Consider the following 13,908-nt stretch of genomic DNA (forward strand, 5'->3'; position numbering starts at 1 on the left):
TACTAGATACAGTCGAACCCGGACATATTGAACCCGCATATTTCGAATTATTGGCTATATCGAACACACAGATTACTCCATTGAAAATACTATGTCAAAGTATAGGGCAATTGCGTAGTATATCGAATTCCATTTTCGTTGGACATTCGACATATCGAACACGGCGCCGCACCGCGCCCCTGGAAGGTGCGCTTTTCCCAAAGACATTCGTATCCGGTCCTCAGGGGAAAACATTTCCGCAGTCACTCAGCAGGCTCCTCCTCTGCACATGCGCGGCCGTCGCCTAGCGACGGAGATGCAGAGCCTTTCCCCCGTTCTTGCGCCCCACCGGCGCAAGCTCTCTTGCTCCTCCTGTACCGCTGGCGTGTGCATTGTGCAGCTCTCTCGCTCCTCTTGTACCGCCGGCATATGCATTGGGCAAGGCCATTGGAGCTTAACGAAGAGAGTGCGCGGCATGGAGATGCGGCGATGTTTCCAAGCCATGCTTCCTGGGGAAAGGAAGAGAGAATGAGGGGTCGGCACGGTCGCTGCCAGAGAGGGCTCAAAAAACGAAGCATAGCGAAGCGGCAATTGCGCCCACAGCGCCTTCGACAGCATATTCTGCCGATCTTTTTCCACACTCTCTTCTTTCTTTTCCCTTTGTCGTTCCTTCGCAGCCCCGTTGACTGCGGCTCGAACGTTGGTTCTTTTGGCCTCGAGCTCCACCACTGGAAAAGCTGGCGCCACCGTCGGCGTGATGTGCTAGGAGGGATCACGTGGACATAGCGGCCGCATCGGCTGCTTCGGGCGCGCCGAAGCGAGCTGAAAATGAGTTTAAATTCCCCCGTACGCTGCGGTTTTCATTTAGTGGCGAAATTTTTCCGCTTCGAGTGTCTCCTTTACCACGCTTCAAAGCACTACAATAGGTAGCGGCTGCCTTTGAAGGCGCGCAACATGGTAGGCTACTGCTCGGTGCCGTAAGGCCGGACGCACGTAACGGAGGCCGGTGTCAGCCTTATTCACACGTAGCCGCAGCACAACAAGCTGCGTGAAGCTTGGCTCGCGAAACATAAAACCGGCAAACAGTCATCGGCTACAACTCTGGTATGCAGCAAGCACAGACGCGAGGAAGATTTCTGCTACGGCGCCCGGTCTGCAATGTTTTGGAAACGCGCACTGAGACGCTCGGCCGAGTCCGCTGCTCGACTAATGTCATGACGGTTTGGTCTATGAACTTGTCGATACTATAGATACTGGCAAGTTCAGTGGAGTGGAAAGGCAGCGCTAAGAAGCACATTTAAAGAAAACATGGCATATGGTCATGTTTGTGTTATGAATTAATGCACTGGATTACAAAAAAGGAGCAGCGGGAAATTGCACACTGAGAACGCCGATAAACATACAGTGCGACGCAACTCGAGAAATAGTATTGAAAGATCAAAGAATTTAGCAGAAAAAAAGATTGAATCGTCGCGACGGCATATCACAGTCCCCGTAGGCGTCGAAGTCTCTACAACGAAATTATTTTTGAACAGCTCTGATAGCGCCCACGCAGCAATGGTTGCTTGTATACTGTCAAATGCTCATATTCTGCGGCCTAAAGCTCATGGCACGGTGCGAAAACGCGCGCGCGGGGAAAGCGAAACAGTGCGCGGACAAGCATGCAGACGCGCAGTTGGTCGCTGCGAATCTGGGCGATCGCTGCATTGAGGCTTCATTCTATTACGCTCCATTTAGTTATACAAACACTACAAGAACGTATTTCACATAGTTTGCTCTCAACGTTTACCTACCTTTCACGCAAGAAGCTGGTTCGGGAGACTCCATCGCGGCGACCCCGCGCAGTGGCGTTCACTGTACGTATTCGGTAAAGAGATAGCGGCTGTAAACGATTGTGTGCTTTCAGTTTGCCCAAGATTGTTATTTAGACAGTAAGAAACTTCTCTCGTTTCGAAAGTACTTACAGAAATGTCCGGGAGAGCTCGCGCGTGGTGTTTTCAGTGAGCGCTGACAGCGAAACCTATGAGGAGCGCGCCACGTGATCCCTCATACTACGCCAGCGAGGCGCTTCCGATAGCGGGCGACTCCGTAACTCCTCGCCGCCATTACTCGATGAACAGGCTTCGCTCAGACTGCCATCTGCGCATCGCGCGTTTTCTCATGTGTACCTGTGTTTCAACGTGCCGTGTGTAGCATGTATGATTGCGGTCATCTGGTGAGCAATGGCATCCACAGACATACAAAAAGAGGAATAATCTGTACTTTGCAAGAAAGTTTGAGCTAATCCGGCGTGTCGAGAAGGGAGAAAAGTCCTCTGTGGCAGATGCATTCGGCATTCCGTGGTTTACTTTAAGGGGGGAGGCTACCCTGGAGACCAAACTTTCTTATTTTTTAAGATATCCAGATGAAACTTTCAGGGTATGTTCACACCACCGAACTATGAGGAACTGCAAAGTTTCATGAAGATATGTTTATTAGTTCCAGAGTTATTGAGGTCTAACTAGGTGATTCATGTATATGCCTGAGGAAGAGCCTGGAGAAATGCCAGGACATCGTAGGAAGCTGAAATTCACTGTGATGATTCCTTGATAGATATCCCAGGGGGCTAAAGAGCCCTTTTCTTTAATTTCCCCTCCAAAAAATTTTAAGACAACTTTGAATTTGTTGTAGCCAGTAATGACCACATTCATCAAAAATTAATTGCTTATTATAAATTAACTGCACCAGCTTTAAAAAAAAAGAAGCCTGTTACCCCCTGGCAAAGTCATTCAGGAACAGAATAAAAAATACGACATGCAAATCTGAAGAGCGGTTCTTGAGATATCGCCTTCCCCAGCACCACTACTGGCGAAAAAATCGATTCCGAGAAAACAGGCCTTAAAGTTGAACACAGGTGTTTTTTTTATTAGAAAGCTCCTGCGGAGCTTCTAATTAGCTCTTGCGGCTCCAGGAAGACTCAGTGTGTCGGATTTTCGACTGGCGACAGCCGAAAGCACAGTTCCGCTGCTGAAAAGCGTCTACGCAGTCTGCACTCTCTGCGGGAGATGGGAAGTTCGATGCTCGTACAAGACTCATATCATGCTCCCGTGCACCGAACATCTGCACTGTCTTGGGCTTTGCCGGCATCGCGTGCAGCGAAGAACTAGCGAAAAAAAAAAAAAGCGGAGCAAATAATCTAAAAGATAGCGTAAGGCGATGAGCAGCGCGCAAGCTCATGTTGAGGCGGACGGTGCAAGGGGCAACAACGACGCGAGTGCGGCATCACAGGGAGCGGCCGCCGCCGCCCGCGCAGCAGCCAATGGCAGGCGCGCTTTAGCCCGCGAGAGTTGAACTCGCTGCTCCGACCAATCAGCGCTCCGCATCACATCGCGGGAAAACGCCAATACCGCCTCAACCGCGCCGACGATGCCATTTTGCAAGGCGGCAAAATAGAGGCAAAGAATCCACGGTCAAAACGACACCAAGATGGCGCGGGCAGGCCGCATGGGCCGGGAATGGCGCGCACGCGAAGTTTGACTTTATTTCGGCATTTGCGCGTGTTTCTTGGGCCGCGGTGGCCTCAAAAGTAGCGTTATTTTTGGTACTTTACGGTTGAATTAGGTGCTGATAATTACGGAACAGGTAGTTTATGGGACATACAACTCAAAAATATAGTTTTTCAAAAATCGACTTTTTCGCGATTTTTCGGTTTTCAAGGGCCGCGTGCCCCCTTAAGTACGTTGTTAAAAAACAAGGAGGACATCAAGCTTAAAGCAGGTGAGGAAAGTCGCTCGGGAGCGTGTCGTGTGCTGCTTTTGACAAAGTGGAGAAGGCACTCTATACGTGGTTTTTCCACGTATTTCTGTGGATGGCCCGATGTTAATCGAAAAGGCCAAATGGTTTGCTACGGCTTTTGGTGAAAAGAACTTTTGCGGTTGCACTGGGTGGCTGCAACGGTTTAAAAACAGCCACGGCGTTGTAGGAAAGGCCATTTCAGGTGAAAGTGGGATTGTCAGCAGCCAGACGATGCAGCAGTGGCTTTCTGAGGAGTGGCCGAAGATCAATGCGAAGTTTTCACCTGCAGAAATCTTCAATGCGGACGAAAGGGGTCTCTTTTGGCAAATGTTGCCGAATAAGACACTCTCTCTTCGTGGAACCTCATGTCACGGCGGTAAAATGAGCAAAGTGCGTGTGTCGGTGCTGCTTGCAGCCAATGTGGACGACTCGTGCAAGCTACGGCCATTCGTGATCGGGAAGAGCAAGTCACCGCACTGCTTGAAGAACTGTAAACAGCTTCCCGTCTGCTACGGCTGTAATAGGAAGGCCTGGTTGACACGTCAACTTTTTGTTGAATGGCTGCAGGCTTGGGACGCTGAGTTGGGCAAGTCGGGCCGCCGAATTTGCCTTCTGGTAGACAACTATTCGGCCCATCAAACGACTTGCAAGCTGCAGCACATTGAACTGAAGTTTCTCCTGCTGAACACCACAGTGCGACTGCAGCCTCTGACCAGGGTATCATAAAGGCATTCAAGGTAGGCTATCGGAAGCAACTTATTCAACGGCTCCTCGTAAACCTCCGCATGGGAACCGATCTCAAGACTGACCTGCTCGGCGCGATCCAGATGATTACCGGCGCTTGGGGCGACGTGAAGCAGGCCTGCCTTGCCAACTGTTTCGGCAAGGCAGGCCTTGAAGTGGCCGGAGATGAATGTCCGGAAGCTTTAGATGACGATGAGTGCTTGTAGGACGCGTTTCGCGACTTGTACAATTTTTCCGGCGCCGTCCCGTCCGAAGTGATTGTTGATGACTTCATTAATGCTGACAGCGAAGTTCATGTGGTAGCCGACCTTGCTGATCAGGACATTGTGACCGGAATAGCAGGCGTTCAAGACGGCGATTCCAGCGACGACGAGGGCAACTGTGTTTTCGAAGAAACGCGTCCGTGCACAGCCACTGAATAGGCGTCAGCGTTCAGCCTGATTCGGCGCTGTTGCGGCGAAATGAAAGGCACTGGGCTCTCGCACCTGGACAGTCTTGAGAAGATTGAGTCTAGTGTGTTCAACTTCATTTCCCAGAGGAAAAAGCAGCCTAAAATTAGTGATTTTTTTTTCCGTGAAATAAAGCGCTTTCATATTGTGTGCACATGCTATGCGATTTGCGGCTGTTCCAATCGGTAAGTTACAATTTGTTATGATCACGAGTGCTTTTTTGGCCTATATCTGTATATCGAATTTTCGCTATATCGAACTATTTTCCGATCCCCGTCGAATTCGATATACCCGGGTTCGACTGTATGTCAATCTTATTTTCTTTTATTATGTAGTTTAGAAGTGTAGGCAATTGAAATTGTAACACTCGATTTCCGTAATTGGTTCTACATTTGGCGACATACCACACTTCAGGATGACGTACATTATAAGCAAGTAAGTTTTTCTCTAGCCTTGCTAGGTTTGTCATGGCATCATTATTTTTCAGCAAACTGAGTTTATATATATAAACGGCATAGCTTGTAATCGTACATTGATGGAACCTGAATTATGTAGTGCTTCTTAAACAATTCTGCGCTGTGGTAGCGATATGGGACTTTACAGCCTAGGCGTAGAGCACTTTTTTGCAAGACGGAAAGTTTGCTAATGTTTGAAGCTGTTGTTATTGACCATACAAGAAACGCGTAATTCAATAGAGAAGAAAATAAAGAGTTATATATGAGTATGTTAACAGAGGTAGGAAAATAGTAGTAGTGACGGCGCATAATGCCGGTTGTCCTAGATAGTTTATTAATAATGTAGTTCACGTGATCATCCCGTGTCATGTTTTGTGAAAAATACACGCCCAGTGATTTGAAGCGTTTTACCACTTCAATTTTAGAGTTATGTAACGAAATGGTGGGCAACTGGACATATGTGGTGGCGGGGGTGAAATAAAACAGCCTTCGTTTTTTTACTCTTTAGTTTTAGGGAGTTCATTTGAGCCGATGCATTAATTTCAGACAGTGCGCTATTCACTCGACTACCCAAATCGGCACACGATTTGCCTGAAAAGAATAGACTCGTGTTATCAGCATAGATTATATAATGGGCTATTTCATCAATGTGGACAATCTCATTAATATAAAGTATGAAAAGAAACGGTCCCAGGATGCTTCCCTGAGGGACACCTGTTTTAATAGATTGTATTGAGGAATGTTTTCCTTCAATGACAACAAATTGAGTGCGGTATAGCAAATACGACTTGATTAGTTTGTGCGCGATACCTCTTATGTCACAGTGATCCAGTTTTTGAAGCAGAATATCATGACTAATGTGGTCAAAGGGTTTTGAAAAGTCTAAAAAAATCCCAAGTACCATATTTCTGCGCTCGAAATTTTCTAGAATGATTGGGCCAGTAGTGTGAGCTCTGTAGACTTGTTTCTCCGAAAATAATACTGTGCAGAACAGATCACGTTGAAGTGGTCAGTGAAAGAGGTCAGGTGTTTGAAAATTATTTTCTCCAAACCTTTGGAAAATACAGGCAGAACTGATGTAGGTCGGTAGTTGGACATGTCATTTCTATCACCCTTTTTATATACAACTGTTACTTTTGCTGTCTGCATATTTCGAGGGAAGAATCCCGTAGATAAACACATAATGAAGATGTAGGTAAGGCAGGGTGCTAGTACAGTGCAGTCCACTTATAACGATATCGAGAAACACGAAAAATATGATTGTTATAACCGATGATCGCTATATCTGGACTGCAGTTATTAAAAAAAATTTTAAAATAAAGAACGCGGGACACACCTTTGCAGCTCTGAACTCGAATTCACTACTTGCTCTAAAGAATAGATGATGTAGAAAGTAGGCTGTGAAAAACAAACTTTATTTCTTGCGCCAATGACCGTGTTACAGGTTACGCGCCCTGAAACAGTCCGAAATCTGCACTTGCTTTTGTGGCAGCTTCAGCTTCACAACTGCGGTGTGCATGGATTCCAGCGGCTGCGCGAACACTAGCGGCGATCCTTTGGCATGCACAAAATCAATTAAGGAGTCGATCGACGACAGTGCACTTTGCGTGGACATCGAGGTCGGGGTCAAGGAGCCACTGTCAATCTCGTTGTCACTGTCGCTGCTGCTGTCGCCACCGTCACACAACTTTGCCGTCTGTCGAGACAGCAGATCTTCGGCGATCGCCTCGTCGGTGACCTCATCGCAGAACGAGGCAGCACTGTCTGCAGTCAAAAACTCCTCCTTCAATGCACCACCTGTGTCACCAGTAGGAACGAGCTCCCAGAGCTCGGTTATGTCAGCGGCTTCCACCGTGTTGGTCTCAGTGGGTTGGGGAAGTTCGTCCTTACGCACAAAGCCCGCCTTTTTAAAGCAATTGGTGATGAACCACTGGTAAAGCGCCTCTTCAACATCGGCGTACAAAGGGTCTCTAACCCTTTTCCGCTGATCGGCATGGCCGCTGATAGCCCCTGCCTTCACAATTGCAGTGCTCCCGGTTTTCAAGATGGTTGATATCGTTAACTGGGCGAGCTCATACTTCTTCACAAGGGCGCTCACCTTGAAGCTGGATTGAGAGTCCTGCAAAATATCCATCTTCGTGTCAAGCGACAAAGCTTTGTGCTTTGTCGGCGCCATCTTCGAACTGGATTGAACCGTTGGTTGCACGCTGCTTCGGTGGCGTCGGCCTGCTATCGCGAGAGAAAGATGCGCTGCTTTGCTTGTCACTTTTTTTTTTCTTTCTCTCTCATTCGGAGCGACTGTGGCCGATGCGCATGAAGCAGCTAGCGCCATCTTGTGGCGCGCTGCGCCTACTCAGGTACTCTCCGGTGCACGGTCGGGGCGGGACGTGCTGGGCGGTAATGGGGGCAGATATGAACTTACGGAGATAAACATCGCCTCGTCTCGACATTGTTCGTTTCAGGGAACTAAGCAATGCAAATGTTACGCTTATTTGGCACGGAAAACGCTGTCCAGACGCCAACATTTTGATCGTTATATCCGATACGCGGTGAATGACCTATCGTTATAAATGGTTTTTTCCCCATAGACCTAATGCATAAAATGACACTCTCATGTCGACCCATCGTTATAACTGATATATCGTTATATGTGGTATCGTTATAAGTGAACTGCACTGTATATGCATGACATATTTTACTGGTTTCATTTGAATATTGTCTGCATCAGTGGCTTTGCTATTGCTGAGAGTTAGAAGTGTAGGTACAAGCTCACCATCTGAAACTGGCTCTAGAAATATGGTTTGGTTAGTTCGATATCTTAGGTCAGCACTGCTGGTGGTAGCGTCACCAACTGATAGGAAGAAGTCGGTAAATGCATTGGCTAGCTCAGGGCCTTGAATTTCTATTCCATCTTCTACAATTTTGGTTACTGCCTCATTTGCACTACTAATTACAGTGTTAAGTGCCTTCCAAACATTTTCTGTGCGTCCGTGTGTCAAGTTAAACAGGTTAGAATAATATTGTTTTTTTGCATCACGAAGATGTTTAGTGACAAAATTTCTGTATTTCTTGAAAGCTTTGAGGGCTTCAGTGGATTTACTCACTATAAATGCCTTAAACAAATTGTCCCCCTTTCTTATAAGCTTGAGGCATTTTTATTTACCCAGTGTTTTCGACTTTTCTTGCGTGTTTTAAAAGTCTTGATGGGAAAATACGCAAAGTATAATTCAGAGAACTTCTTCACAAACAAATCGTATGCCAAGTTGGGGTCGCTTGTTACGAATAGTTCATTCCAGTTTGTTCTGCCTAAGCAATCTCTAAAAGTGGATAGTGTTTTAGGAGTAATTAGTCTGTATGAAAATTCTGAATGCAGTCATTTAGGTGTGTCATTGAATTGACTGCCAAACATAAATATAGGCAAGTGGTTGCTAATATTATGAATTAAAGTGCCAGCCTTAACAAAGGAAGTATCAAAATTGGTTATAAACAGATCTAAAAGTGTTGTTGATTGTGGAGTGATTCGCATAGGGGATGTTATAAAATTTTGACAAGAATGAGAGTTTAACAGCGATTCGAGTTCTAATTTAGCACTGCTTACAAGTTGATGTTGAAGTTACCACCCAGAATTAATGCATATTTTCTTTCACTGATGAATTCCAACAGAGTTCAGAAAGGAGAAAAACAGACGGATATTATTTGAAGGAGGACAGTAACAAACACAAGGAACTGAAGTACCACATCTGATAGCATGCATTTCATAAAAAGGAGTGATACAGCAGAATTCTGACATTATTTCAGAATCAATTAAGTTGGAGATTAGCATTGCTGCGCTACCACCACTTCTGCCTTTGTGGTTCATGTAGTAGGATTTATATGTTGGAGATGTAAACACGTTCTCTTCCGAGGCAAACTATGTTTCTGAATACATCACAACATCAAAGCGTACTTGTGCTTCACTAAAAAAATAATCAAGTTCATCCTGCTTATTTCTACCAGATCTAAGGTTAAAATGAGCACAACTGAGGCATTTTTGGCAGCTAGTATCATTGAAGTTTTTAAGGTTTATAATACCTGCGCAGTTGAGGAAGGAAGCATGGTGAGAGGGATACCAAAAGAAATATCAGGATACTGTGCCAGGTAAAATCATATCACAGCTTATCAAGGTCAGCTGCGCAACGAATGACAATGACGCTATCGCACTCTCTTTTCCGTACAAGAATTTTTCCGTTACAATGCCATGAAAAACGGTAGCCATTGTTCTCTGTCCATTCTTTTGCACAGCGGAGCAGCTCTCTGTTATGTTGGGTCATGTTCTCACTGATCGAAACACCCGATGAATCATTCCTGATGGCTTTCCGCTTTTCCAGCCACTTATTGCGGGTTGACTGCTGGGCAAATCGAACAATAATTCCAGGAGTTTTGTTTGGCTTTGATGGTAGTCTGCGAATAGCGCCGATGTCATTCCCCGTCAGCTCTGGTAGGTTAAGTCTTAGCCAGATCATTCCGCCGGCACAGCAAATCCTCGTTTGGCGCAGCTTGATTGCTGTGTACTTCTACGTTTAGTTTCCTACTGTGAAACTCAAGGTCATTTACAATTGCTTTTAGTTGCTGAATGTCATTTGATGTGGAAGTGGAAACTAATTTGCCTACATGCCTGTTTAAGCTACTAATGTCTTGCTCCTGTTTAACTTTTCGGCTCGGGATATCATCATACTTCTGTGACAATAGTTCAATTGAATCCTTAATCCCCCCAACTTGAGCTGGCAGCCCAGCCAGAGCATCAAGCCTGCTAGTTATATCTGCCAGATAGATAGTTAGCTCAGAGTTCATGTTTGTTTTGTCCCCACCGTTAGAACCCCCTCTCCCTTGGGTATCCCTCGTGCCTCATGCACGAAAGAAGATGGGCTGTTTCTGCCCTGCCTTCCTCCCTTGCACGTGCGATATTGAGCTGCAATCGTTGGCTGACCCTCGCAAGTCACTTGTCAGCCCGTGTTGACATGGCGAAAGTATGTTTTATGCGCTCGATTTTGACAAAAATTGCCATTAATTTCATCAGCTGTAGCTGATAGTTTGTTGCAGCGTGGTCCAGTGAACTTAGTTGCATAAATAAAATAGGTAGGACAAACTAAGACTGAAATATGGTTTGTTATATCCGGAAGTGTGTCGTACATGGGTCTGTTGTAATGAGTAGGCTGTATTTGCTTTTCAAAACGAAATCACCTGCTGCGCCTGCTGCCGCCACACATGAACACTATTGTTTCTAGAGTAAAGACAGCTTTTGCCCTCCACTGCCGATGGTGTGGGATAGCAAGCTGACAAGGTTTGTCATTACCCTGACCAAAATATCATCACTCTGACCCTATGTAAGTGGTTCCTTCATAGAAGAGGCAGTTTCTTTGGTGATCTGTCAGGTAGAGAATTTAAGTCTGAATGCATGTCTCTGGTTTTAGAGTGTCTGTTCTCTTCTCGTGCCACAGATGAACTTCATGAATGGCCGCAAGTACGAGAATGCGCAGACGGTAAGCCTGTCGCGGGTGCTGCAGTGTTGTGACACCCTGCGAGCAGTGCTTAAGCTGCTTGCGCGCAGGGGCTCGGACCAGTCTGAGCGGCCAGAGGACCAGATGGAGACCGAGCGGCTTGAGGTGGGAAATACTGTATTTACTTGATTCTAACTTGCCTTTCATTGCAACACACATTAGTTTTTCTCTGTGTGGACTGGATGTGTGGACGAGATTACAAAGAGTTTTACTGCCAATGGCGATAGCTTGTCAGTCTTGTTGCTTCTAATGGATTGAGCGTTCTTAGGATACTTCATGAACTTTTCCGTATGTTTCTGTGCTTTTTCGATGTCTGTAACCATTTTTCTGGCGACTTGGGTAACTGCGTAGTCTGTGGTCTAATGGGTTGGATATTGGGCTGTTGTTTTGAAGAAACTGGTATCAAAACCATCCATCGGACCATTTCGGGTGACTGAAAATGTGACACCAAGTGTTGTATTACGATTATAGATTATGATTGTAACACGAAGTGATTCCGCCAAAAAAACGGGAAACTATGAATAAAAGCAGATGTGTGCAGAGCTTTATTTATTGCTTCTGCGAACTGCCGCTGCAAAATAAGTGCTAATAAGTGCCGACATCCTTCACCGTGGGCGATAACGGCATTGTCTTCTGTAACAGTCACCAAGGTTATTCGAGAGGCAGTGCTCCAGAAATGCCCTCAACATGATCCCCATGACAGCAAAGCCATTCCGGACTGTTTGGGGACCAAATGCGGGACATTGCAGACCACTCGCTTGACATGTCTGCACTACAGCGCCGATCATTCTGCTCGAGGTTGCGAGTAAGAAATAAATATACTCGTGTGACAAACTCTAATACAGTAGAACCTTGTTGGTGTGATTCTGAAAACAAAAAAATGCGACAAAGGACATACAAACCGGGAAAACATATGTTCCGAAGTCACTGAGAAAACAAAAACAAAATGTGTTTTTGTGTTGAGTCAACACAATAGTGTGTTGACTCAACTGTAGTTGACATTTTAGTAAGGTGAAGCACTGCAAGGTCTTTGCAGCAGGAGACACCAAAGCGCGCCAAGCTAGTGGGTCCCGAGCAGCTCGAGATGTGCATTGTCGTTCTGACGGCTCTGGCAAACTTACGTTTGTGCACCTCGTATTCAGCCTAGGTCAGCAGCTTCCCTGGGCTGGGCATTTGGGCCGGGAGTCTCAACATGCCACCAACCTGGTGAGAATCGTTGCAGTGTGAGTTGGCCGATATGTGTCGAACTGGTGGGCCTTAAGACGCCCGAGATTCGCAGTGTCATTTTCCTATTGCGTGCTGTTTTAAGGGGGGACACTGTTATTGAAATAATGTTATCCTCTTTTTCATCAATATTAATGAAACTGTCCGGTCTTATTACGATTATTGGGCTGATTTCAAATATGTAATTAGTTTTGTTGTAGGTCAATTAGTTTCCATGATAATTAACATTTCACTTCCGTTGTTTAAGGCCACAATGGAAAATAAATGGCACAATAAAACATTATTTGTAAGGCATGTTTAGGTAGCATAAATACTAAGGAATGAAAGATGGCAAGCAAATTTTTTATCTGACCCTTAAGGGGGTACCTGGGCCTCGAGCAATACCATTATTGATATTGCTGCTAGAGGAATGAAATTTGTAGGTAATATGTAATTTAATGCAAAAAAAAGAGGTGAGGCGTGCAGACAGGACACAAGAGTAGAGAGGTGGACAACACGAACGCCGACTATCAACTGAAGGGAGCACTGAGGCGAAAAAAGAAAGAAGACACAAAACTCATCTGCGCAAGCTAAGGAATGAATGAATGAATGAATGAATGAATGAATGAATGAATGAATGAATGAATCCTTACCAACTAGCTCAGCTTTCTGTCGTTCTAATATGTAATTTAATGTGCTTGATGCAAACATGTAATAAGTTTTTCTCTGTATATTGAGAAAAATATTTTATACAATTTTTCCTGTTCTCATGTTTCGGGGTGACTGGCAGAAAATGTTTTGCAGTAAGAAGTGTAAAAGTTATCTGAAAATATTCCTGAATGCTCAAGGAGTGCAATAAGCATCGTCTCATGTTTCTACCTCTGTTCTATCCAAAGTTACAAAAGTTCAAAGTTGTAACTTGACATGCAATATATATGTTTCTTTACCTTCCTCAAAATTTCAATAGGTTTCAAGGTGTAGAAATGTGGTATTATAGACTTATTGCACTCCCTCGGAGCCTAGCTATCGGATAAAGCAAGCATTATTCAAATTGGATGATTAGGCAAGTAACTATGCGTCCCAGAATATTGCTGATTACCAAAAAAAAAAAAAAAATGTGTTGAGAAAAGTGGAAGAAACTAGCCACCATGGGAAAAAAGGAATTTTATTCTCCTGGATGCACGAAATTGTCATAGCTCAGAAGGCTCTAGGGGAATAATCTAGATGGGGATTTCCTCGCTGCCTCCGCTTTGCAGCTGCTTGAAAGGCTGCCAAGGACATTCGCTCTCTCTCCACACTAACAATGTGATGACAGTCCCTCTCAGGGGGGACACTGCTATTGATATAATATTCATTTTTTTTCATCAATATTAATGAAACATTTTAACCTTATTAAGATTTTTGTGCTGATTTCAAATATGTAATTCTTTTTCCAATAGGCCATTTACTTCTGAAGATAAATGAAATTCATTGTTCATCATTCGCAGAAATTAGAAAAATGCCCGCGCTACAAAAATTCATATTGCCACATGCCTAGTACTAGAAAACATAAGGAACACAATGGTAGGAATACTTTTTTGATATAGCTAATATTAGTAACTCTATAGCAATTCAGTATTTACTGTTCCAAATGTGAGTGGTCACGGTGCCGACGAGCAGCGCCGTGACCCGTCCTTGTGTATCATCATTGACCGCCTGAAATCGTCACTTGTTGACAGTTCCCTTCGCTTATTCACACTTCAAGATAGTGTACTCTACCGCCCCAAC

At 45.0% G+C, this 13,908-nt stretch overlaps 1 protein-coding gene across 3 annotated transcripts in view; it reads left to right on the forward strand.

Moving 5' to 3' along the window:
* Positions 1–13,908, forward strand: part of Polr1A (RNA polymerase I subunit RpI1) — a 314,770-nt gene that overhangs the window by 41,521 nt on the left and 259,341 nt on the right. For all 3 annotated transcript variants that reach the window (XR_012823481.1, XM_075673365.1, XM_075673366.1), the window contains exon 6: positions 10,879–11,043. Coding sequence is in view for 2 of the 3 variants with exons in the window: in XM_075673365.1 (XP_075529480.1) it covers positions 10,879–11,043 (165 nt within the window). In the remaining variant the exon portion in view is untranslated. The remainder of the gene's footprint in view (positions 1–10,878; positions 11,044–13,908) is intronic.

Source organism: Dermacentor variabilis, chromosome 10 (assembly GCF_050947875.1).
Source record: "Dermacentor variabilis isolate Ectoservices chromosome 10, ASM5094787v1, whole genome shotgun sequence".
NCBI classification, from domain to species: domain Eukaryota; kingdom Metazoa; phylum Arthropoda; class Arachnida; order Ixodida; family Ixodidae; genus Dermacentor; species Dermacentor variabilis.